The 27,714-nt window shown below is 44.9% G+C and overlaps 1 protein-coding gene across 3 annotated transcripts in view; it reads right to left on the reverse strand.

Moving 5' to 3' along the window:
* PDE8B (phosphodiesterase 8B) overlaps positions 1–27,714 on the reverse strand; it is a 258,802-nt gene that overhangs the window by 208,608 nt on the left and 22,480 nt on the right. For 2 of the 3 annotated variants that reach the window (XM_025296371.3, XM_025296370.3), the window contains exon 1: positions 15,792–16,188. The exons of the other annotated variant lie outside the window; for it this stretch is intronic. In XM_025296371.3, coding sequence (XP_025152156.3) covers positions 15,792–16,130 — 339 coding nt within the window. In that variant the 5' untranslated portion in view covers positions 16,131–16,188. Of the gene's footprint in view, positions 1–15,791; positions 16,189–27,714 lie in introns of those variants that run through there. 3 annotated transcript variants of the gene reach the window in all.

Here is a 27,714-nt window from a genome sequence, read left to right on the forward strand (position 1 = left end):
TCGAGGTGGAGTGAAATGCTGACCTCAGACGCCGGGAGGTACCGGAGTCTCTTAAGGGTGACGTTTTCCACCCCCCATTTGCAGCAGCCGGGATTCGTGGGGTGGGGGGCGGGCGGAAGAAAAAAAAAGTCCGGAGTCCCAGGCCCTGGGAGATCATCAAAGCATCCCAGGGGTTTGCATTTTACTCCACTTGGCAGTTTACCTTGGCACTGAAGAGGCACTTTCGAGTATCTGACCTTTGCCATGGGGTGGGGTGGGGGGAGGTCCCCCCGGAACAGCCCCACCCCCGGCTGGCAGTCTCCAGAGCGAGCAGGGTTGGTGGGCGTCCTCCGGCCCGGCTACTGCTCCCTGGGACCTAGGCCCTCGGAGGGAAGGTGGGGGATCAGTGCCATGAGGCTAGGCGTCCTCGCGGCTGCCACCAGCGAACGAAACTTTTGTATGATATATAAAGTGTTCGGGTCTATTTTTAATAAAAAGGGGAAAGCAACATGTGAAAAAAAAAAAAAAAAAACTACACTACAAAGCTACAGCAATCCAAGTAATATGTACTGGCCCAAAGTAGACACATAGATCAATGGAACAGAATAGAGAGCCCAGACAGGAATCTACCCTCATATGATCAATTAATCTGTAACAAAAGAGGCAAGAATATACAACGGGGAAAAAATAACCTCTTCAATAAATGGTGCTGGAAAAACTGGACAGGTATAGCAAGAGAATCAAACCAGGCTGCTTTCTCATATCATTTACAAAAATAAACTCAAAATGGATTAAAGACTTAAATGTAACAGATGAAGCCATTGCACTTCTAGAAAAAAACATAAGTGGTACCCTCTTTGACATCTGTCTTAGCAATATTTTTTGAATATGTCTCCTCAGGCAAGGAAAAAAGAAAAAAAACAGGACTACATCAAACTAAAAAGCTTTTCCACCGTGAAGGAAGCTATCACTAAATGAAAAGGCCATGAACTGAATGGGAGAAGATATTTGCAAATAATATACAGAATAATACCTGTTAATATCCAAAATATACAAAGAACTCATACAATTGAACAGCAACAAAACTGACAACCATATTTTTAAAAATGGGCAACCAGAAGACATGAATAGACATTTTCCCAAAGAAGACCTACAAATGGCCGACAGGCATATAAAAGATATTCAACATCACCAATCATCAGAGAAACATAAATCAAACCCACAATGCAATTATCACCTCTCACTTAGCAGAATGGCTATTATCAAACAGAAAACAAGAAAAGTTCTCAAGGATGTAGAGCAAAGGGAGCTCTTATTCACTGTTAGTACTGCCACTATAGAACACAGTATGAAAATTCCCCAAAAAACTAAAAATAGAACTACCACATGATCCAACAATTCCACTCATGGATATTTATCTAAAGGAAATGAAAACACCAATTAAAAATTATATGAACCCTTAGGTTTACTGTAGCATTGATTACAATAGTCAATATATGGAAGCAACCTAAATGCTCATCATAGAAGAATGGATAAAGAAGCTAAGTACTCATCATGGATGAATGGATATATATATACACACGCACACACACTAATACTGATACATACTAATAGCATATATATGTATTCATTTCACACAGTTGAATATTACTCAGCCATTAAAAATTAAAAAAAAAAAAAAAAAGAATTTCAGCATTTGACACCCCCACTGTGGAATGCATGTAAGCAATGATCATTAAGACTAGTTACAGTGGTTTAGTCATTAAGTCGTGTCTGACTCTTTGCGACCCCATGGAGCCCATCAGGTTCCTCTGCCATGTAATTCTCCAGGTAAGAATACTGGAGCGGGTTGCCATTTCCTTCTCCAGGGGATCTTTCTGATCCAGGGATTGAACCCAGGTCTCCTGCATTGCAGGCAGATTCTTTATCACTGAACCACCAGGGAAGACCAAGACTTAGCATCAATGCAAAAAGACAATCACAGCAAAAGCAAACCCCAAAAAGCAAACAAACCTCCCCCACATTGTGTATTTCCTGCTGTAAGAACACAATATCACTGAAAGTATATTCTCACCCCACTTCCACCTCCCCCAAATTGAACATAATTGATCAAACCTCTAAATCTAACTGCATTCTAGCAACCACAGAAGGCAGGGAAACATGTTACTTTTTGCCAGGAATGCAAAAAGGTAAAGTGCAGACTGGGGAATAGACACAGGACAAACCCAAGGTCCTAAACAAAGTAACTGCAAGTGGAGAAAGAGAGGAGAAGGATGCGGAACCTATACATTAAGGGAGACTTAAGGGCCAGGCTTCAGCAATATGTGAACCGTGAACTTCCAGATGTTCAAGCTGGTTTTAGAAAAGGCAGAGGAACCAGAGATCAAATTGCCAACATCTGCTGGATCATGGAAAAAGCAAGAGAGTTCCAGAAAAACATCTATTTCTGCATTATTGACTATGCCAAAGCCTTTGACTGTGTGGATCACAATAAACTGTGGAAAATTTTGAAAGAGATGGGAATACCAGACCACCTGACCTGCCTCTTGAGAAACCTATATGCAGGTCAGGAAGCAACGGTTCCAACTGGATAACAGACTGGTTCCAAATAGGACAAGGAGTACGTCAAGGCTGTATATTGTCACCCTGCTTATTTAACTTATATGCAGAGTACATCATGAGAAACGCTGGCCTGGAAGAAGCACAAGCTGGAATCAAGATTGCTGGAAGAAATATCAATAACCTCAGATATGCAGATGACACCACCCTTATGGCAGAAAGTGAAGAAGAACTAAAAAGCCTCTTGATGAAAGTGAAAGAGGAGAGTGAAAAAGTTGGCTTAAAGTTCAACATTCAGAAAACTAAGATCATGGCATCCGGTCCCATCACTTCATGGCAAATAGATAGGGAAACAGTGGAAACAGTGTCAGACTTTATTTTTTTGGGCTCCAAAATCACTGCAGATGGTGACTGCAGCCATGAAATTAAAAGACGCTTACTCCTTGGAAGGAAAGTTATGACCAACCTAGATAGCATATTCAAAAGCAGAGACATTACTTTGCCAACAAAGGTTCGTCTAGTCAAGGCTATGGTTTTTCCTGTGGTCACGTATGGATGTGCGAGTTGGACTGTGAAGAAAGCTGAGTGCCGAAGAATTGATACTTTTGAACTGTGGTGTTGGAGAAGACTCTTGCGAGTCCCTTGGACTGCAAGGAGATCCAACCAGTCCGTTCTGAAGGAGATCAGCCCTGGGATTTCTTTGAAAAGAATGATGCTAAAGCTGAAACTCCAGTACTTTGGCCACCTCATGCGAAGAGTTGACTCATTGGAAAAGACTCTGATGCTGGGAGGGATTGGGGGCAGGAGGAGAAGGGGACGACAGAGGATGAGATGGCTGGATGGCATCACTGACTCGATGGATGTGAGTCTGAGTGAACTCCAAGAGTTAGTGATGGACAGGGAGGCCTGCTGTGCTGCAATTCATGGGGTCGCAAAGAGTCGGACACAACTGAGTGAACTGAACTGAACTGAACTAAGAGACAAACCAACCAATTGCAACGAGTAGGCATTGTATGGAAACCAAAACAAACCGTAAAATACAAGAAGACAATTAGAAAATGTGATTGATATTAAGTAGCTGCTGTTGACTGAGTGTTTGTGCCCCTCCCTAATACATATGTTGAAATCCTAACTCCCATGTGACATTAGGAGGTAGGAGCACTGGGAAGGGCTTAGATTATAAGCATAGATCCCTCACAAATGGGATTCGTGTCCCTATAAAAGTGACCCCAGGGAACTCCTTCACTCCACCCTCCAGGTGAGGACATGGTGAAATGACTGTCTATGAACTAGGAAGCAGTTCCTCACCAGACACAGAATCCGCAGGCACCTGACCTTGGACTTCCGACCTCCGGAAGAGGGGAAGTCCATAAGCCACCCAGTCTAGGGTATTTTTGTTATAGCAGCTGGAACTAAGAGAGTAGTTATTAAACCTTTTGGTATATATATAAGGTTTTACGATTTTTTGAAACAAAGAATTCTTAGATTTTAAAGATACAGACTGAAATATTTGTATAAAATAGAAAATAAGTGCTTAAGAGAAGCGAGACACTTGCATGCCTCTGGAGGTAAAACAGCGCAGTGAAGAGAGCCGTGGCTCTGCGTCCCTAGCTGTGGGTCCTGGCCAAGCCCCCGGAGAGTCCTGCACCCCAGCTCTCTCCCTCCCAACGCGGGGCGAAACACCACCTGAGCCCCTCACCTCCTCAGAACCCCGAAGGTCACTTAGGAAACGATTCACAAGGGGAGCGCACAGGCTCCTCCTCAGCTGCTTCACCGCCTTCTCATTAAACCCACTTCTCCCGAAGGACACGCATACAAACGAAACGCTAGTTCTAATTCAACTGTATGTTTCTTTCACGACACTGTAAATATATTCCAGCCACATAATGGGCCAATTCCTTTTTTTGGGCTAACCTAGAAACCTAAATGCCACATATAACATTGTTTCTATATGAAAACCCTTTCCTAAAAGTATGTTTGTCGTATAATCTGCATACAAGAGGGTCACCGTTTACATTGTTTTTGTTTAGTCCCTCAGTCGCGGCCAACTCTTTGTGACCTCACGGATGGTAGCCCACCGGGTTCCTCTGTCCATGGGATTCTCCAGGCAAGAATACTGGAGTGCACTGCCACCATTCTCCAGGGGATCTTCCAGATCCAGGGATCAAATCTGTGTCTTCTGCATTGTAGGCGAATTCTTTACCACTGAGCCATCTGGGAAGCCCCCCTTTTACATTAATTCAAAGCATTTCCTGATTCTTTTTTCAGTTTCAATGTTCTCATCTTTGACACACAAAACTGATTTTAGTCATGTGCTCTTCTTTCTCCCTTCTTGAAAACCTCCACCAACAACCGGCAGGAGAGAATTTGCTTGCCTCGTTCCTCCCAGCCAGGTCCCTGGGAGGTGAGGGGAGAGGAGCACGCTCCTCCCAAAAGGGTGAAGAGGAAATCTCCAAGATCAGAGACAGTCTCACTCTCCTAGCGGGCCTGACCGCTGCAGGCAGAGGTGCTGGGCTCTCACCCAGGTGGCAGCTCACCTGGGTTCCACGTGTGGCTGACGGCATGGGCAGAGAGGCTGATCACAGGAACACAACAGATCTCCTGCTCTGTTCTCCATCTGGCCATCACCATCTTGGCTATCCCTCTCTCTAGAGAACTCTGGAAAGGAGATGTTGTAGCCAGAGTCTGTATCAGACTGTGGGGAAAAAAGAAACTTCTAGCTCCGGCTCAGTTCACAACACTACAGATGCTACTGAAACAACACCCAAGGGAATGCCTTTTGCTTTGCTCACAGTCACCCAGCTTCTAGACTTTCCATCAGTTTCTTAAGCTGAAAATGGAAATGCCTCAGATGACCCAAAGACCACTTGTAGGTGAGATCTAAGCTGTTAGGTCACCGTGTGGGTACTTCAGTCACTTCAGTCGTGTCTGACTCTGTGCGACCCTATGAGCTGTAGCCCTCCAGGCTCCTCTGTCTGTGGGATTCTCCAGGCAAGAATGCTGGAGTGGGTTGCCATTCCCTCCTCCAGAGGACCTTCCTAACCCAGGGATCAAACCAGCGTCTCTTATGTCTCCTGCACTGGCAGGTGGCTTCTTTACCACTAGGGCCGCATTGCTTGGGTCCTCACCAGCCTTCATAAACCCGTACCTTCCTCTCCATTTGGTGAGTGCCCTTGACGCTTCCTCAGCAGGAACTCTGAGGAGGACAAAAGCCCCATCTACCCTGAAGTCATCACCTTTCAGGTTCAGAGCTTTAATGTTATTTGTGGTTCTGACGTCAGAAAATGGCACTTTTTTAATCCATGTTAACCTGCATGATATGTTACTAAAAAGTCTTCCTATAAAAATTTCCAAAATTGGGGGTCTTCCCTCCTTTTTATGACTCACACAGGCAACTGAATCCCTGTAGCTAACCATTATACCTTCCCCTCTAGGAGGCAACAGTGTTAGAGTTACAGTACATCACATTTCCAACAATATAGTACATCTGACAGCTACATCATACAGAAATGCTGCAGCACAAAAACCAACTGAGCTTTTGCCAACTGGCTTTAAGCTCAATTATAGACCAAAACTTCAGGTGATACCAAACAAGAATTTCACATGGAACCACCTCAACATAACACCACAGCCCTTTAAAGGCAGAAGGTTATGCAGGTCCAACTGCCAGCTTGGGCCTTTCACTGTCAAGATTCTACTCTGTCATCTCCTTTGGAAATCCAATCGACAGAGACCACACCCAGCGGTTTCCAAAGCTTCAGGGTAACACAGTGCTCAGGACTCAGTCTTGTCTGACTCTTTGGCACCTCATGGACTGCAGCCCACCAGGCTCTTCTGTCGATGGGATTGTCCAGGCAAGAATACTGGCGTGGGCTGCCATGCCCTCCTCCAGGGGCTCTTCCCCAGCCAGGGATCAAACCCACGTCTCCTGCATCTCCTGCATTGGCAGGTGGGTTCTTTACCACTGAGCCACCTAGGAAGCCTCAGGGTACCACGTCTATATGTAAATCCAGTTAGTCACCTACATTGGTCAAATCAATCGATTTGAAAGTGGGATACATTTTCCAATAGAAAATGTATTTCAACAATATCTAAATCTAAATCAGCAAAATTTTATCTTAATTACCAAAACAGAAATCACAGCAACCATGAGGTTATTAGCAGCTAGTATTTGTACAATATTTACAAAGTGCCAAGTAACATGGGTAATGCGTTCTGCCAAAGCATCTCCAATTTTGTATGCATTTTACATTCTCCACTCATTTCAAAGCAACACTCTAGTTTGAGCTAATACAGGGAGTGACAGTGGGTCTGTAACAGGAAAAATCTCATCCACTAGGCCCTCTGATTGCTCTTCCCTGCACTCCAGTGTTCTTGCCTGGAGAATCCCAGGGACGGGGGAGCCTGGTGGGCTGCCGTCTATGGGGTCGCACAGAGTCGGACACGACTGAAGCGACTTAGCAGCAGCAGCAGCAGCCTCACCACCACACCACTCTGTTCTAAACGACAGCAGTTCCAGCACTAGCCATGCTTGGGCCTTCCAGCCTGTGTGAGAGGCAGCGAAGCAGTGGTTAAGAACTTCGGAGTTGGATTCGGACATCTATTTAAATCTCAGCCCCCATCTAGAAGGATGCCTTGGGCCTCTTGCAGCCCTGTCTTCATCCTTTGTAAAATAAGAAGGGTAATTTGTAGCTCATAGTGCTTTGATATAAATGGGTAAAACAATGTATCAATATATAAAGTGCTCTGCAAATAGCAAGAATTAATAGCTCATATTACCAGATCTATTCTACACACCTTGTTGCAAAATGTACAAACCACACAAGGAAACTGGAATCACCTTGGAAACAAGACCCAACCGTGACACGCTTTCTTCCAGTGATGGATGATCCAAGAGCAAAGTCATCTCCTGATGCTCATCAAATCAGTCACAGGCCCCTAAACGATTGTGCCTGAGGAGGCACAGAGGAGGAGCTGAAAAAGTTGATGGGAAAGAATGAAGCAGCAAAACCCTGAGTAAACACTGGCTTTTATCTGCCAGTGGGAGAAGAGAGAAACCAGGGGGAAAGGAGCAGCAACCAAATCTAAACTAACCTATATTGCAACTTACTAAAAAGTCATGTTTTCCATTAAAACATAATAGCTACCCAGACTTTCACTGTAAGATATTGGTAACACCTATGTTTTTACACTTTTAATTTTTGCTTTATATTGGAGTATAGCTGATTTACACTAGTGTGTTAGTTTCAGGTGTACAGCAGTGAGTCAGTTATATATGTGTGCGTGTGTGTGTGTGTCCATTATATTTCAGATTCATTTTCCATATAGGTTATTAAAGAATATTGAGTATAGTTCCCTGTGCTATACAGTAGGTCCTTGTGGATTATCAATATACATTTAGTAGGGTAACACTTATTCTTTAAAAAAAAATTTTTTTTTATTTTATATGGGGTATAGCCAATTAACAATGAGAGTTTCAGGTGGACAGTGAAGGGACTAAGCCACATACAGACATGTATCCACTCCCCCCAAACTCCCCTCCCATCCAGGCTGCCATCTAACAACACTGAGCAGAGTCCCATGTGGTAACACCTGAAATATTTTTGCATGTTTTAAATATGCATATTCTTGAGTGAAAATATAAGCTTATAAACACATTATAAACTCACTTGTTAATGTTTTGAGACTGTGGAAAGAAGGTATAGAGAGCAATAAACCGAGTAAAAATAGAGTAAATTTGGCTAAGCTTGGTTTTTACTTAGGGAACTTCTTGCTTAGAGTGCGTTCACCCCACCCCCAACCTCTGAGCTCTGAGATCGTGGGGAGAGGGGTCAGTGGGCAAGGAACAGAGGAAATGACAGAAACATGCCTGTTATGGGTGGAACTTCTGAATCCCCGCCCCCCCCCCCCAATTCCTATGTTGCAGCCCTAACCCTGATGATATTTGGAGGTAATTGGGTTTAGATGACATCATGAGGGTGGGATCCCCATGACAGGATTAGCATCCTTCTAAGAGGAAGGAGAGAGACCACAGTTTGCTTGCTCTCAGCCATGTGACACAAGGAGATTCGAAAGCCAGGCAAAGCGCTCTCACAAAGCACCTTGACCTTGGCCTTCCCAGCCTCCAGAATAGGGAGAAAGAAATGTCTGCTGTTTATTTCACTGAAGCGGACCTGAGTACGATCCCTGGTTGGGGAACTAAGCTCCCACAAGCCACAAAGTGCTGTCAAAATAAATAAAACAGAAATGTCTGTTCTTTAAGCCACTCTGTTTATGGCATTTTGTTAGAGCAGCCCCCACCCCACCCCTGAGATAAGAGAATGTCTAAGCAGAGTCAGGGTGGAGAGTGAAATGAAGATGAAGAGATGTTTTCAGCAGTATCTTAGAAGTCTGCACACAAGATCAGTGGATATACTTTAATATCATTAATCATCCAACAAGAGAAATACACAAAACACTAAGTGACCATTTAAAAATGCCATTATTTTAAACAATTATCAAAATTACCCATCTCAATTTGAACTTCGCAGGGTATCTCCAATGGTGCTGGACATCTTTTAGAACTGGTTACAGAAGGCCTTCTGGGATACGGTCAGGATATATTCTCCCTTGTTCTGGAAAACCTTGATCAATGGACTTCCTTGCCCTCTGGTTTCCAAATGTGTCTGGACAAAGATGGTACCAAGCTGGAGATCAATGAAAGGGAGGACTACAGGGGTATTTACAGGTATTTATTCCCGGAGGTCCCCCGGCCCAGCCACAGGCCTCCAGTCACTGCATTCTTCTGCAAGGCCACAGCTTTTAGGGGCTGCCCTACCCTATAGGATTGGTGTCTCAGGTCCCCATAACCATCCCCTTCTGCACTTCTCAGTGGTAACAGTGTGCTCTTTTTCTAGTCTTAGGATGCTTCATCATCATTTGCTAATTTCCTTTCATTTTGCCAACACACCTGAATAGTCCCTTCATTACATTATTTCCTTACACTTTTGTGGACACACAACCTGTTTCCTGTCCAGACACCATCTGCTCAGGTCTGAAGAAGGGCTGGTTGGTTGGTCTTGCCTCACTTAGGTGCAGGGTTTACTTGCAGCCTTTGACTGCTCACCAGCATCTCCCTTTTTCCCCCAGCCAGAAGTCTCAACCCAGTTCAACAGCCTGTTCGCTTTCTGAGCCCCTGGATTTTAGACTTTACTTGCCCACTGGCTCTGAAGAAGCTGCTCCTCCCCCAACCCTGCTGGTTTCCCAGACCCTAAACTCTCTCTTCCCTGGTGCTAGAGGACTCCTCCCACCTCCCTCCCATTCTGATTCCTGGCCTTCACCCATCATCACCTGGTCCTGCAGGAGCTTCCCGGCTCTCACCAGCACAGCCTGCTCTGCTGCAGCCCACGTCCTGCCTCGTGTCCATCAGGGTGGGATTCAGCAGAAAAGCATCACCTCTGAAAAGGAGCAGTTTGCTCTCTTACTTTCTGATTTAAGGACAGATTTACCAAAGTCCAAAGGGAGCATTACCTGACAGGCCTTTTTTTTTTTTTTTTTTTTTTTTTTCAGGGATATATCTCCTTTTTCCTTATTAGATCTACTTAGCTAATTTTAGTTTATCAGATAAGTTATTTCAATATTACATAAAACTTCATGGAAAAGATGTTACAGAAGGACCCATGAACCATCCTCATTGTCTTCACCATCACCAGCCTCAGCGGCAGCATTAACCATAGAACTCCACCCTTAAAAGCATTCTACAAAGTGCTCTCAAGTTTACTCTTTTTAAGTCACAAAGTCTTTACAAGTAGACAGATCATACATTGTTTTTATTTTGAAGATATGAAAACTGAAGTATAGAAAAGGCATTAAACTTTTTCATGATGAATTAACCAAGGAAATAGGGCTTCCCAGAGGACTCAGTAGTGAAAGAATCCTCCTGCCAACCCAAGAGATGCTGGTTTGATCCCTGGCTCGGGAAGATCCCCTGGAGGAGGAAAGGACAACCCACTACAGTATTTTTGCCTGGAGAAGTCCATGGACAGAGAAGTCTGGCCAGCTATAATCCACGGAGTTGCAAAGAGCTGGACATGATTGAGTGCATGCGCGCGCGCACACACACACACACACACACACACGACCAAGGAAACATAGCTAGCAAATATTCTGAATAAATGCTGCTTGAAATAAGGGCTGTTTTTGCTTTGTATTAGAAGTATTAATATTGTACCTCTATTGAAAAGAAGGCATGCTCTTTGATCTATGCAGCCATCCAGTTTTAACAGGAGAAATGATGCAATTGTAAAAAGAGCAGGGACTAGTTTATATCTGATAGATCTTAAAAATGAGTGTTAACTACTGAAGAAAGCAGTGAAAACCAGGGAAATTTGCTCAATGACTATAGTTCATGTGTTGGAACAAAGGGACGGGGCACTAAATTGTGATGAAATGAGCTACGGCAGAAAATAAACTAGGGATTTCCTAAAACTAAACACACACAGCACAGTGAAAAGGACTCCAAGAGCCGACATCAGCCCATTTTAAGTTGCCCCTTTGCCTTACAATTTCCCATCGTGCAGGACGCAGCCCCAGCAGAGCAGAGGCATGTGAGTCACCGAGACGACAAAGCAAGACACCAGGACCTGCACACCCCAGTGGATCCTAGGGGAGTCTGCACCTCAGGAAACCAGAATGGCCTACACACGGTCCAGCCCTCTCACCACTTACAGACTTTCCAGCCACATCTGGAGGCTCAGAGCCTGGCTTCACGGGTAGAGATGACAGACAGCCCATATCATGAAAGTAAATAAGATGAAGGCAAGGCAGCTTCTCTGTTGGCTCACTGGTAAAGAATCTGCCTGCGATGCAGAAGATGGGGGTTCGATCCCTAGGTCTAGAAAATCCCCTGGAGAAGGAAATGGCAACCCACTCCAGTATTCTTGCCTGGAAAATTCCATGGATAGAGGAGTCTGGCAGGCTACAGTCCATGGAGTCGCAAGACCCAGACACAACTTAGCGACTCAACCACCACTGAGATGAAGGCAGGGGAGTGACTAGTACTCCGAATACACACATTCTGGACCCATACACTATACTTGAGGTGGCTACACCTAATTCAATTTCTGACCCACAGACAATTTAATTCATTTAAAAACAGTAGTTCCCAAATTGTGGTCCCTAGATTAGCAAAACTAGTATCTCCTAGAAGCTTGTTAGAAATCCAAACTCTTGGGCCCCACCCAGGATCTCCTAAATCAGAAACTCTGGGAGTGGAACCCAACAGACAGTAGTTCAACAAGCCTTCCAGGTGATTCTGATGTACTCTAAAGCTTGAGACTACTGACTTAACAAAAGTCTTTTTTTTTTTTTTTTTTTTTTCAAAATAGCTCTATCCTTCCATTTAAAGGCGGGGTGAGAGTTGGACTGTGAAGAAGGCTGAGCGCCGAAGAATTGATGCTTTTGAACTGTGGTGTTGGAGAAGACTCTTAAGAGTCCCTGGGACTGCAGGGAGATCCAACCAGTCCATTCTAAAGGAGATCAGTCCCGGGTGTTCTTTGGACGGAATGATGCTAAAGCTGAAACTCCAGTACTTTGGCCACCTCATGCAAAGAGTTGACTCATTGGAAAAGACCCTGATTCTGGGAGGGATTGGGGGTAGGAGGAGAAGGGGACAACAGAGGATGAGATGGTTGGATGGCATCACCGACTTGATGGAAGTGAGTTTGAGTGAACTCCGGGAGATGGTGATGGACAGGGAGGCCTGGCGTGCTGCAATTCATGGGGTCGCAAAGAGTCGGACATGACTGAGCGACTGAACTGAACTGAAATAAAATCTCACTCATTATTTACCATAAGGTCAGAAAATTATCTATTTTCCCTTTATAGATAGTCAATTTGGGATTATCCTCACTGATTTGGAAAGCCATGGAACACAGATAATACAAAAGTAATGAATCACTGGCTTAGGCACACCCTTTTGCAATAGACTGACCATCCTCATTAGGTTTTGCTTACCAGGCTTCATGGATATTCCCTGAATCCACAGTACAGCAGAACCTGGTACAAATACCGCCTGAATGAATGACTGAGCACAATGAATGGGGGACGACGCGGGAATTGGCAAGGCTGCCTACTAGAACAAAATCACTTGGATACTAAGAACCTCCTGTGTCTGATCCACAAAATAGTTTGCCTCACAAGAGATGATTGCAAGTTGACTGAATTGTCAGTCAAGACTCTCTTCTACAACTGGCTGCCTAATTCTGGATCCTCCCCAGGCACAACAGCTGGGATGAGGAAAAGAAAACTTGTAAGAATCCCCAGATCTCCCCAGGGAGAGGTTCCACCATCTCCTCTGAGGATTTCTGAACAAGAATTGCAAAAATGGCACGGTCTCAGCAGTGAGCATTCTGTAGGATTCTCCTGTTGGAGCATGATTTTTAAAAAGGCAAACAAGAGGGAGACAAATTGCTAGGAAGCTGCATTTTTTTACAGCAACTGGAAGACAAATCTAACTTCTTACCAGAATTGGAAACCCACATGATATCACTGTAGTGCACATGAATTATTAATGCTCATCATTTTTTGTAAATTAGGTATTCAGGAAGGTTCCTGTCGACATCATGTTTGACATCATAATGCTTCATCATTCTAAAAGCCTAATGAGATGAATTCTTGCTAGAAAAGAGAGATCAAGCATGCATTTCTGCACTCTGGAGAATACCAGAGACCAAGGAGATAATGAAGATATGGTTTATAATTGATGTACAAAGAGCAAATTAAAAAAAAACAAAAACTGTTACAACCCTACCACACTGTAAACAAGACCAAATGGCACTTTACTTTTTCACCTGAGCATTTTGGAAAAAGGAGGGGTGAGTGCGGTGGGAGGCAGGGGGCATGAGTAGTAATCATCTCAAACTCCTAAGGTGGAAGAATTCGTCTAAGAAGAAAGTAATGTCTTTAGAAACTTACCTCATCTACAAAAGAACATGGAACAGGTAAAAATTGAAAAAGATACCATAACACCAAGTCACACATCCTAAAAGGATAGTATTATATATTTTAAACCAATTCTGTAACAGTAATTCTATGTGATACGTATAAATAATCATTCTGGTCTCACATGTAACATCAAATCTGTAGTTTCTGAGTTCTACACGTGCAAATTAGTGTTGACTAAACTGAACCAGCAGTTTTGTCCAACATCTGCAGCAATGGGTTGGAATGAAATAAGCTCTTGTTTGGAAATCTGGTTGACAAAGCAAAGTAAGTTAAATTCCTATCCAGGTCAAGCCTTTTAACACTTCAGCCAAGTTGCAATGATATATATACAAGTTCATACTAACTGCTAATAATTGGGACTCATTTCCCCTCCAGTTTTTATTTCATTTGGTCTCTAAGTAGCCTCTTGAGAGAAGTACTAAAACATAGAGAATGAGTTCATTCATTATTCTTTCTTCTACTGAACAAACATGGAGTAACTGAAGTTGCCAGGTACTAAATTGGGATTCTTGCTACTCTGAAAGGCGAAAAATCCTCTTAAGCAAACCAAAAAGAGTATCTAGAGTTCATCAGTTGTCATCATTCTGAACTACTGCTGCATGTCAAAAGATTTCCTTTTCAACAAGAAGGCAAAAGGACAGTCATTATTGGCAACATTCCAATTTAATTACTTCACTAAATAAAACATTTTCATCCCCTGAAATTACTTCTAATGATAACTTTATATGAACCAGGGTGGAAAAAAAAAAAAACAAAAACACCTTAGTGTTCAGCATGCTCCTTTATAACAAATGTTCAATTAGTAGGTAGCACTGTCATGGATCCAGGTCTCTAGTTCTTGGATATTCTATCAGTAAACAGTTAACATTCAAAAGCTAGAAAACGTCTACCTGGTATATAGTAGGTGTTCAATAAATAGTGTTTGTATTACAATGATGATTATATTATCATACTCTATTACACGATTATTACCAGAGAAACTCTCTAACTTATAAACAAACATCAGTTAAGCTTCATGTTACAAAATCAGATGCTGTTAAAGCAAGCTCATGAAAAGAAGTGTTTGCTCTTCCATGTCATGGAAGTCAGCACACGTCATCTTCTCTTCACCCATCCACTGAGAGCTGACTTTATCCAATGAAGACTAGGAGCCTCCTCACACTAGGCCAATCGTTGAATAACTTTTCAAGTAGTAAAGATACAATGGTGCCTTTAATCAGTGACACAATTCCTGGTAATCTACTGACCATGTAAAAGCTGTTGATTCTCTTACATTAACAGTCAGAGAGACACATTTCCCTCTCTCTGTACTGTAGGATATGACACCATCCTTCTGTTTGCTGTAAGGATAAAAGGCCCAGTGGCCAGATTTACACAAAGGAAAACCTCTTGGATTTAATAGTATTTTGAGAACACACAGGAGGGCACTGGTAAAAAAAAAAAAAAAAAAATCATTTTTCTTCTGGCACTAAAAAAAATGTAGTGACTGCTTTAATCACTTAATGTTTTCCAGTGGCTCAAAATTTCACTCTCCTGAAAAGATGAATGTGCAGAATGTCTCTTCATCTTCAGGCAGCTGCACTGCATTGGAAATCAGTTGCCCTCACGGCAGCGCAGCCGACCCTCCAAACTCCCTGCCAGGTTCTTTCAATTATGTTCCAGACACGCAGCCAACCCAAAGAAGTCGTAAACAACAGGTTCCACTCGGGTCCTCCTCCTCCATTCCCTTCCTCCATCCCTCCAGAGAACAGAAACCCTCTCAACCATTCACAAATCCCCACACTCGGCCCCTGTGGCTGAGACGCCATGCAACCTGGCCGGTGTCTCCAGGTAAAAATCTGAACACGAGGGCACTGTAGTACCGTGGCACCGAGTCTGCACCATTCACCTCCCAGCCACGCAAATCCAGCCCGGAGCTCGGATTTCATTCAGTGGAACTCGTCTCCGAACGCTCCAAACGATGCCCACCCCTCCTCCAGAGCTGACCCAGTCCAGCCTTCTCCTTCTCGGTGAGAACCAGGCCAGCCCACCTGCTTCCCTTCTCCACCCCGCCCCCCCCCCCGCTCCAACCCGGCTCTCAGGACCCCTCCAGGGGTCGTCAACGCGCCTATTTCCGGGGCCCTCATCACCCCCTTCCCGAATGAAAAGTAAACTCCTCCTTAGTGACCATCTCCCCAAACCAACCAGACCACTAAACTCCGCCGGAGCCCCCTGCCCGCGGGACGCGGCGGGCGGCCCCCCGGCAGCGCGCGCGGGCGCCCGGCGTTTACCTTGACGCTGGTGTAGCTGGTCTGGGTCTCGGCCTCCGCGCTGCTGCAGCAGTGGCGCCTCCGGCCCCTGCAGGTGGTCGCCGCGGGGCCCGCGGAGCCCGCGCTGCTGCCGCTGCCCAGCTTCCCGCGGGCCCTGCGGGCGCGGGCGGCGCCTGGGGACCCGGACGCGCGGCTCTGGGGGATGGCGTCGGCGGCGTCGGTCTGGACGAAGAGGCCGTGCAGGGGGGCCGCGGGGCCCTGCGACACGCCGGTGGTCTGGCGGGGCGAGTTGGACTCGTCCGAGTCCCGGCAGTAGATCACGCCGCTCTGCGAGACGTGGATGCTGGGGGCGCAGCCCATCCCTCGGCCGGGCTCCCCCGCGCGCCCGCCCGCGCCCCCGGCCGCCCGGCCCCTGCGCCGCGGCGGCCACCTGCAGTGAGGGGGCGGAAGCCTCGGCGGCGGCGGCGCCCCGACCGTGCGCCCCCCGGCCGGTCTGGCTGCCGCTCCGTCGGGCTAACCGCGGGGCACCCCGCCGAGCCTGCCGGGGCTGCGCGCGTCACCCCAACTTTCCCTTCTGGGCCATCTTCCTCCTCGAGCGGGCGAGCGCGCACACACAGCGCCCCGCGCGCACCAGCGGCCGCCACCCTCTCCGCCGCGGCGCCCCAAACGCGCTCCCCACGCCTCCGCCCGCCCCTCCGCCCTCGGCTCCGCTCGACCCGCGCCGCCGCCCAGCTCGACCACGCCGGGCTCCCGCGGCCCCGGGTCCCCAGCACCGCCCGCACCTCTTTCCCGACTTTCACTCCGCGTGTCTCCCTCCCTCCGTCCCTCCCGCCCGCCTTTCTCCGCGGCGCCCCCGCTTCGCAGTCGCCGCCGATGGGGCGCTGCTGCGCCCCTCGGCCCCGCCCGCCGCTGCCCGCACTCTCGCGGGCAGGACACAGCGCGCTCGCTCCCCGGCTCGGCACCCCGCACGCCCCGCCTCCCCCCGGGCCCCAGGGTGCGGCGGCGGTCACCACGCCCCGGCGCCCTCCCCTCCCTCCGCTGTCCAGAGGCCTCGTTCCTCCTGCAGCGGTCCCGGTCCCGGGGGCCGCACCCCCAGTGCCCTAGCCTCTCTTCCCCTCGCGGCACAAACCCCGGGCCGGCCCCAAAGGGTAGTGTAGCCTGGGGAGCACCCCCAATAAGCCCCTGGCCTTTCAGGAACACATTGTAACATCCCTGAGCCAAACATCATGACGCCCCGTAGGGACCCTCCAGCCGGTGCCCACCCATCTAACTTGCTCGCCTCCCAGTTGACTCAGATCATTTAGGAGAGGCTTCATACCTCTATAGTCCCTCGCTTCCCCATGTACACTGAAGGCTGAGTTGGATGGCGACCCAGTCTTCAAAAGGATAGAGTAGACAGATGATGTCCACCCATCATCCGAGGTCACGCCAAGGAACCAGAGACCAGGTGAGGACCAAGCCCTTGAATGCACAAATTCCTCTAAGACCCAAAGAAAGAACTGAAAATTCTGTTCGCGTGGTACTGGGCTTTCTCCTCCAAAGTTTTCATCTCTTCCTTGGGTGTCACTACATCTTCACAGTGGCTTCTCCTCCATCCAGTCCCCACCCCACCCCCACCCCGATTGTCCACTGCTCTGCCTCACACCAGGCTGGGCAGTCAAAACTGCCTCCCCTCAGTCCCCTTGGAGAGGCGTGCACAATTTCCTTGGAGGGGTGCAAGAATACCTTCAGAAGAAGGCTGCTTATCCTCCCCGATGTGCAGTCTGGGTTGGAGCTACCAAGCACCACTGCCCATTTATTCGGTTGTTTTGAGTAATTCCAGTCTGCTGCCACAGCATCACAGAAGAGAAATGGATGGTCCAAGAAAGGACTCAGTGTATAAGGTCAAATGCAAAAGCAAGAACATAGAGTCCTAATGCAAAGCACAAAGAAGAATCCAGCTTGAAATAATTTCTTTGGTTCTTCCCTCTCTTCCTCTCCCCATCACATCAACTTTGGGGATGACTGGGTCAAGACTTCAAATGACAGCTTCTAACCTTCACAGAGAAGCAAGGTATCACCCCACATCTCAAATTCAGATATACAGAGGAGAAAGAACTAACCTAGGAGAAGGCAATGGCACCCCACTCCAGTACTCTTGCCCGGAAAATCCCATGGATGGAGGAGCCTGGAGGCTGCAGTCCATGGGGTCGCTGAGGGTCGGACACAACTGAGCGACTTCACTTTCACTTTTCACTTTCATGCATTGGAGAAGGAAATGGTAACCCACTGCAATGTTCTTGCCTGGAGAATCCCAGGGACGGGGGAGCCTGGTGGGCTGCCGTCTATGGGGTCGCACAGAGTCGAACACGACTGAAGCGACTTAGCAGCAGCAGCAACCTAGCCTAACTAACCTAAGTCTTTTGTTTCTCTTCTCAGCTTGCTCTTCCCAACTTTGAGTCTCTAAAAAAATTTTTGATGACATGAAAAAAAGTCTGTGCTACCTTTTTGAATGGACAGGCAAATTGCTCATAAAACTCCTGTGCAGGTTGGGCTCCTCCCAAAGCAGATTCTGAAATGATATTTTGCAGGCGCAAGGCTGATGAGCGCATACTCTTGGAATCAACATCTGGAAGGAAAGGAGGGAGAAAAGGAAGCAGGGAAGGGAGGTGGAAGTTGAGCAGAGGGAGAAACTGAGCTAGGATACAGCTTCACTCAAAGCCACAGGCACCCCTGCAGGGAAAATTCTGAAGCTGGATGATGCTTCAGCGTTGTCCTGAACTGGGTCTAGGAGGATACGCCTTTATACCCTCACATAGGTCAGCAGTTACTTGTAGGCCACGTGGGTGGCCCTGGGCCAGGTGACTCTCTTCAGCTGAGGCAATTCCCTTGTAAGACTGACAGCTGAGCAGAGGGCTCCCTGCTGCCAGTACTCCCCCGGCTTGAGGAGTAAGTCCTTTCCTGGCACCACCGCTTCCACCACACTCCCCGTGCTTCCTGTCCCTATCCATGACTATAAGAGTGCCACATTAAATGGTCACCACTGAGATGCAGGGACAGTCATTCATTTGATGAGGTCTAAGCCTGATGGCTGCCAACTGTTCTACTTCCAAGGGACCATTCAGAATCGGGGAAAACATCATCAGAGTTAAGTTACAAAAGCGCTAGTCTCCATACCAGTCCTGACGCAATGTTAAGTCAGGAGATAACCACTCCTAAAGCTTCTTTTTGATTCTCTTATATAGACCCATTTCAGTCATCATCCTTCATGGAGCTACTAATCAAGGTCAACCTTTTTGGACACTTTGAGCCATGCTAATTCTCATGCCCCGTGTCTACTTTTTCAGTTTTCTGTAGGAATGTGGTTACTATGATGAAACCTCCCAGAGAAGAGAAATGGGCCAGCCACTCACTGAGGCTTTGAGAGGAAGAAGGCTATGATAAAACAGAAGTTACAACCAATCTTCTGGTGGAGAACATTAGGAGCTGAGTCATGAAGGGACAAGTCATCCAGAAGAAAATACAGGGAAAAAAAAAGAAAAGAAGAAGGAAAAAATAGAAGAAAAAAAGAAAAAGATGAAGTTTTGAGAGAGTAAATAAGCTCAAGGTGGCTACTGAACAGGACTGGGCTGCTTCGGTACCTTAACTGACCATTTCATACGGGGACCCATGCCTCTCCCTGAATGTGAGTCTCCTGCAGGGACAGAAGAGGGAATGGGGGAGTGCACGAGGTATAAATTCCTCCTTCCATTCCCAGAACAGCCAATCGTTTTAAACACAATCTTCCTCAGACCCAGCTTCCGCTGCCAATTCTGGCTTAGTGAAAGGAAAAAAATAAAGTATCCCGATAATCTCCACCAAGTGTTCTCAGTGGGAATGTGTAACCTCCCCCCATCGCTGGCACAAATCTGGTCACTGAAACATGCAGAAATGTGCAAGTGGAGGAATGGTTTAACTGAAATCGTGCCCCAGCTAAGCTCTGAGGCCCGAGTTCTTGCTCCTGTAAGTGATTTCTGGACCAATTCCCATGTCACAATTTCAACGCATTCCAGGATCACAGCAAAGTCTACAAGTTCAGACACTGCAGATAAAATTTAGGCTCAAGTTACAGAATAAGGCCAGAAAAACCAACATTATTTAAAAATTGAATTAAGTTAAAAAATTTAGCTACAGCCAATGTCCAAGAAAGAAATCAAAAAGCAAACCAAATCAGAAATTTCTTCAAAAACTCAGAAATGTCCAAGGTCAGCTGAACGTTACATACAAGGTCAGCTTGTATGTTTTATACTCATACCAAATACAGCTGGTTTCAGAATTATGACCCAGAAGTACTGCAAGACTCTGAACAATTAAGGTCCCTTCCTGGTCGAGATTGGTGTAACTCTTCTAGAATTCCTCTAAAGGAGAAAAGAATATGACTGATACATTTTGAGTGACTCTTGATAAAGGTTAAAACAATAGGAGTTTTGGATTAATTTTTAGATAATCAAACATTTAATCAACCAATCAACCTTGCAGAGCTCTGAATTCAAACTATATTCTTAATGGTGGAGCTTATTGGAAATCTAACCACCTGATAAGTGAAATGATACAGTTTATTAGGTAGCCGGGCACAGTGGAAGGTTCCTTGATCTCAGAGAGAGAAGGGCAAACTTGGAAGCAGGGCTGCCTCTTACAGCTGTGTAACCTCAGGCAAGTCACTTAACCTCGGGGCCTCCATTTCCTACATCATCTCCAACATCTCTAAATCACCAACCTTTGGGAATGCAGTGAAATCTCTGCTTTCTTTTATTAAATTGTTTTTAATTTAGAATAGTGGAATTTTTGAGCTGAAAGTGGTCTTCAACCTCCCTGCACATCAGAATCACCCTGAGGAATCTGTCAGAAACACAACAACTTCCGGATCCCACCCCAGAGACCTGGAGTCAGGGGTCAAGGGCAAGTCCCACATTTGCTCTTTCAAAGAAGATGGGTCCAGTGTAGCCTTTCCACAGCCTTCTTTGGGGACTACAGTAAGAACTGAAGTCCTGGAACTGCCCTGGTGGTCCAGTGGTTAAGAATCCACCTGCCAGTGCAAGGGACACAGGTTCAATCCCTGGCCCAGAAAGATCCCAGCCCATGTGCCACAACTACTAAGCCTGAGCTCTAGAGCTGGTTCTCTGCAACAAGAGAAGCGACTGCAATGAGCAGCCCCAACCTACCATGACTGGAGAAAGCCAGCGAGTGGCAATGAAGACCCAACACAGCCAAAATAATTAGAAAAAAAACTGAAGTTCTTCCAAGAGCCTGCATTATCCTCTCGCTGTGGCCCCTGCCCTGCCTTTCTGTGCCTGCTCAGTCTCTACTCCAGCCACAATGACTGCCTTGCTGTTTTCCCAAGAGAACAGTATCAGCCAGGAGCCCTTCCTGCTATGCCCTTCATCAAAAAGAACAGGGCTAACTTCCTCACTTTCCTTAAATCTCTGCTCAAATGCTGTCTTCTCAATAACTCATTTAAAATCACAACCTGCACCCCTCCGTGTCCCCCCATCACTCCTGATTCTACTCTGCCTGACCTATTTTTCTTCTTTTCATAGCATTTATCACTTTTCAACTGATTATGTAGTTAGCACATTTATTATTTATTGTCTATCTTCTCCCACTAGACTGGAGGCTCTACTAGAGAGAGCAGAGACTTTTTGGTTTCTTATTCACTGATGGATGGAATGCCTAGTGCCCGGTACAGGGCCTGTTGAAATATCTGTTGAATGAATGATTTTTTCTCAGTTCTCCCTTTTCTGTTTTTCTCTTCTCTTAACTGATATAACCTCAAAATGGAAGGGGTTGGGTTTTTTCTTGAGTAGAGGGTTATGGTCTATGCTTTTTATTTTTAAAGTCAGTGAATGGTTTGACCTCATAATCCTCCTTTTGGCATTATACATCAGAAGAATCAGAAGAATAAAATAATTTATTCACAATGTTTGTAGCAACACTGTTTATGATAATAAAAATGGAGATAATCTGAATATCAAACACTTAAGGAATAGCTCAACAAACTATCCTAACAGTCAGAAGACCACTATTTATATGTGTATGGGTTAAATATTTATATATAGTATATGTAGATGGATCACAACTGTGGAAAATGCATGTCTATTTGTTGAGGTTCATAAGTGAATGTAAAGTGATACAGATAAGAAACTGGAGCACGGCAGATTTCTTTTTTTGAAAAACTATTTCACTGAATAAAAAACTAATGTAAACGAATGAATGTAATGTTTCTCAATTCTCTCCCCCCAAATATTTTAGCTAAGTATATTTTCCTTTATGGACTTTCAGTGATTTTTTTTTTTTCTTTCAGACAGAAGGCAGAAGATGGAAAATATTAAAGAAGGAAAAGAATCAGACATAGATGGAGACAAATTAATTTCTGTGTTTTTTTTTTTTTACAAATTTCTTTCTGATTTACAAAGGAACTACTTATAAAGCAGATGCACAGAGACACAAAGGCACAGAGCCTACCAGAAAGTGAGAATCAGAAAGACATGAGAACTATTCTTATGGTGAAATATTCCTACCAAGTGGCTTTACAGCTCTTTTATGGGAGTAAAAATAAGTTTTAAGTTGTCTGTTCAACTGTGAGTATATCACTTCTTGGATCTTTCACCACACACCAAATGAAATTTGGGAGACTTGGCCCACAGTTTTCCCAAGCCAGTTGTAGAATATGCAAAAAGAAATGCAGGAAGGGATTCGGCCACCATTTGACTTTTTTAGGTTAACATCATCCAACATGGAATCCACTGAGCCCTGGGCTCTGAATCCTTGTTATCAAAGATGATCCGATCTTCCTATTAACAAGAACACCACAGGGAAGGGCTGGATCAGGCCTGGAAAGGGGCCTCCAGAATCTTCTTTCTACTCATTTTCAGAGTTCTCCTGGATTCAAATAGTTAGACTATGAAAGATGAAACATTCATTTCCAAAAATCTGGTAAATACGTCTCACAGGAGTAAAATCAGGCATAAAAGGATATACAAATGAAACACAAGGTAAAGTCCTACTCAAAGGGGCTTCTAGAACAATCAGGGAGATGGGACTTACACACAGGAAGTGACAGAGCATAATACATAAGTTGACATTCAAAGCATAAGAGCAAAAATGAGTGGTACTGGCGATTCTCTTCAGTGGTTATGACAACTGGGGAAGGCTTGCTAGAGAAGGAGACGTGTCGGTTGGACCTCAACCAGAAGGACTTTTCAAGCAAGGGGAATAGCATGAGCAAAGAAAGACACAGGGGCAGAATTCACGTGGGTGGATCTAGAAGACACTGAGTAGATGAGACAATTTAGTGTCTCCTAAGGTGCGTATGCTACGATTGGAAGGGGAAGAAAGAAGACAGAAAATGGAAAACCCTGAAACTTCTCCTATTTGTAGTGGATGTCAACGTGGGTCCTACCACTTTTAAGGCAACTCCCCATGTGAAAGTCTAGATTTAGAAAACAAATTCATTGTCCTGGAAAATGAGTGTTTGCCAAATGATAAAATATTGGCTTTCTAAAAAAAAAAAAAATAGCAGACTGCATGGCTTCAAGAAAACTTTTCGATAGCACTTTGAGTGTTTTGGGTATTCTAAGTCAGGTTATAAATTATTAATTCACTCCTATTTGATTTAAGATATACAATATATAAAGCAAATTAGTTTGTTCCTAAATTAGTGTGGCGTTTTCTCAAGGCTTCTTGGGTTATTTTTAAAGAAAAGTTGGGGTCAGGTTTCTAAGCAGGCCCTCCTCACTGGTACACACACTTGGCCACACTCCAAAAGATTCCATTACACCCTGTGATGCTAAAGTCATTCCTTCATTCAGCGTACCTTTACTGGGGGGCCACCATGTATCAGACGCTAACTGGGCATGGGGGGACAGACAGAAGCAGTCTGTGCTATAGAGCTGCAGAGAGAAACAAACAGCACAGTTCTCTGGCAGCCATGAAGCTGGGGCAGGGATTCAGAACACACTGGTGTGATAGAGACGGGGGAGACTATGGACATTTTCTCAGAGGAGTCGGCACTTACATGTGAGTCTCGAAAAACCTTACCAAAGGAACATTGTTCTTTGCACCTACCCATCCACTATGTTCCACATAGTAAGAACACCGAGGGACGTCCCTGGTGGTCCAGTGGTTAAGAATCCACCTGCCAATGCAGGGGACGCACTGATCCCTGCTCTGGAAAGATCCCACATGCCTCCAGGCAATTAAGCACGTGTGCCGCAACTGCTGCGCACACGTGTGGCGACTACTGAAGCCTGCATGTCCTGGAGCCTGAGCTCGGCAACAAGAGAAGCCACCGCAATGAGAAGCCCATCCACTGTCGCTAGAGAGTAGCCCCTGCCCACTGCAACTGGAGAAAAGTCCGCGTAGCAACGAAGACCCAGCACAACCAAAATAAATAAATACTTTTTAAAAAAAGAACACTGAGCCCCACCACTATGCCAGCCCCGAGAGGGACACAAAGAAGGAACACTCAGTACCCACTCTCAGACAGTTCCATCAGAAGTACAGACACGTACTCACAGATGTGTGTTAACACTTGCTTTGGAAAAGTAATCCAAGCCCAGAAAGAAAGATCACTGTGGGTGGAAGTGATGCAGAAGATGTCACTGAGGAGTGTGGCACTTGGAAGAAAGGGCAGTATTTGAATAAGCTGAAATGTTGTAATTTCACTTACATGTAGCTGTCCAGTTTTCCCAGCACCACTTATTGATGAGAGTGTCTTTGTCCCATTGTATATTCTTGCCTCCTTTGTCAAAAATAAGATACCCATAGGTGCATGGGTTTATTTCTGGGCTTTCTATTGATCCATTGGTCTATATTTCTGTTTCTGTGCCAGTACCATACTGTCTTGATGACTGCAGCTTTGTAGTATAGTCTGAAGTTAGGAAGGTTGATTCCTCCAACTCCATTCTTCTTTCTCAAGATTGCTTTGGCTATTCGGGGTCTTTTGTGTTTCCATATGAATTGTGAAATTTTTTGTTCTGGTTCTGTGAAAAATGCCATTGGTAATTTGATAGGGATCACATTGAATCTCTAGATTGCATTTGGAAGTATAGTCATTTTCACAATACTGATTCTTCCAATTCAGGAACATGGAATATCTCTCCATCTCCTTAGGTAGGTTTATTTCTAGACATTTTATTCCTTTTGTTGCAATGGTGAATGAGATTGATTCCTTAATTTCTCTGATTTTTCATTGTTAGTGTATAGGAACGCAAGTGATTTCTATGTATTGATTTTGTATCCTGTGACTTTGCTAAATTCACTGATTAGCTCTAGTATTTTCTGATAGTATCATTAGGGTTTTCTATGTATAATATCAAGTCATCTGCAAACAGTGAGAGTTTTACTTCTTCTTTTCCAATCTGGATTCCTTTTCTTTTTCTTTTCTGATTGCTGTAACTAGGACTTCCAAAACTATGTTGAATAATAAGTGGAAAAGAGGCCATTCCAGAGGAATAATGTGAGCAAAGGCCTAGAGGTGGGCACACACACTGACTGCATGAATAACAATGAAGTAAGTTATTCAAAGGGGTGCAATTCAAAAGGTAGGCTTGCACCTACCAGGGAACCAAATGCCAGACTGAGGAGTTTGACGGAATTCTAGTCATTGGGAATCACTGAGGTTTGTTTTTTTTTTTTTTTTTCATTAAGAGTACTAATTTACTGAGATGAATCTGGTTGCATATTCAAGAAGGACTGGTGAAGGAAATTGGGAATGAGGATGAGTAAAGAGCTATAACAATCCAGGGATGAGATGATAAGGACTGTTGTGGACTGAATTATGCCCCCCCCCAAAAATCCATATGTTGAAGCCCTATCCCCAGTGTGACCATGTTTGGAGATAGAGCTGTTAGGGAGGTAATTAAGGTTAAATGTGGTTATAAGGATGAGCCCTAATCCAATAGGACTGGTACCCTTATAAGAAGAGGGAGAGACACCAGAGTTTGCGCGCTCTCTCTGCGGGCATGCACAGTGAGAAGGCACCGTATGTCAGCTTCTAGGTCCTCCATGCTAGCACAAGCATGACCCTCCTTTCCCAGTGCAGCTAAGGAAACAGTCTCTTTGCCAAGACTTCTTTGGGTTTCCCTACAATCTAGTCTACACAGGGATACGAGTTTCTTGCTTCACGTCCAGATTGCTGACGTCGATCTGATAGTTCTGCTTTGAGAACAGATTTTGAGCCCTGGGATTTTCCCTCTTAACCAGCAAAAGGTGCCTGAAGGCTGCAGCTCAGCCCGAGGGCCCTGCATTAGCACCTTCTGTGGTTCTGATGTCTTAATCCTCTCCCTTGGGCTGCTGGGGCAGTGAAATGAGGTATTCTAGAAGGCTTTTGGCAGAAAGTCTCTTCCTTCTCAGAGTTTGACATTTGCTCAGCAGCATGGCACTTCCCGTGTTGCACCATTAAACATCTCCTAGGCAACAGTAGCTGGGGGCATGACTGATTACTTCTTCATACCTCATATGATATGGCTTATAATAAATTAAGTCAGATATAGGAGCCTTTCCAGAGTTCTCTGCACCAGCAGCTGTCAAACATCAAAACTGCCTAAAACAGAGCGCAGGGCCCAAGAATTTTTATTTGAAACTAGTTCCCAAATGATGTTGATGCTACTGATGCCAGGGCATACTTTGAAAACCACTGCTATACATAACAATATTACAAAACAATATCAATGACCAAAAAAAAAAAAGAAAGAAACCCCAAAACCCTTTACCTGTGATGTTTCATTTGCTGAAGCATAATGTAACTTGTGCATAAACCTGAATGCTTCATTATACAACACAAGGCACAAAGTGCTCTCATCTGGCAATTTGTAAGAATTGTGAGGTTATGAGTTTCACGATGCCTCTCCAAGCTAGGGACTTCTAAGAAGAGGTTCTCAAGAATCTTCACCCTGTCTGGGACATAGAATGTGGTGTGGCACATGTGGCAGAGGGGAGACTTAAAGAAGTAAACGTTTCATTTAAATGCACACCAGCAGAGCTATGTAAATTTCCAATAGAAGACTTGATTTTCCTTTTCTTAATATATACTGTTCAAGCCTAGGAAGACAAACATTCACTAACTTTTAGAACAATCAATAAAATTCTGGAAAGCAGTGTCCTAAGGAATAGGAGAGGAAGATAGTATGAAGTCAATAAAGCAAAATTTCTTTCAGAAAAACTGGTTGAAAAGCAATAATAGCAATGGTTACTATTTAGGAGATGGTTTACTCTGTGTTATACTTTACATGTTTTGTCTCTGTACACAATTTCTCTGTGTATGATGTATCTATGCTTCTCTTCCCCTTTCGGATATAAAAGCTTTCAACATCTTCTGTCTGTTTTCCACTAATCTCAACTCCCACCTAGCCTAGCTAAGTTTTCTTGTTTTGAGTATGGAGCCATCAAACTTTTATAGGTTATTGAGACTTCCCTGGCAGTCCAGTGGTTAAGTCTTCACATTTCCAATGCAGGGCACATAGATTTGATCCGTGATTGGGGAACTAGGATCCCACATGCTGTGTGGCACAGCCGGAAAAAAATAAAACAGGAACACAAGCTTTTAAAGGCTATAAAAATCCACAGAGCATTTAAATATATGTGTATGTGTGTAGTAGTCAATCAGTCATGTCCAACTGTTTGTGACCGTCTGGACTATAGCCCGCCAGGCTCCTCTGTCCATGGAATTCTCCAGGCAAGAATACTGGAGTGAGTTGCCATTCCCTTCTTCACCAGATCTTCCTAACTCAGGGATCGAATCTGGGTTTCATGCACTGTAGGCAGATTCTTACTGACTAAGCTACCAGAGAAGCTATATATATATATATGTATATATATGTATATTATATATATATTTAACCAAATACATATATGGGTGTATATATATATGTGTGTGTATATATATACACACACACATGGCTTAGGCTATATGTACTGCATTTCTGAG

The sequence above is a fragment of the Bubalus bubalis genome, chromosome 11 (genome assembly GCF_019923935.1).
Source record: "Bubalus bubalis isolate 160015118507 breed Murrah chromosome 11, NDDB_SH_1, whole genome shotgun sequence".
Classification (NCBI taxonomy): Eukaryota; Metazoa; Chordata; class Mammalia; order Artiodactyla; family Bovidae; genus Bubalus; species Bubalus bubalis.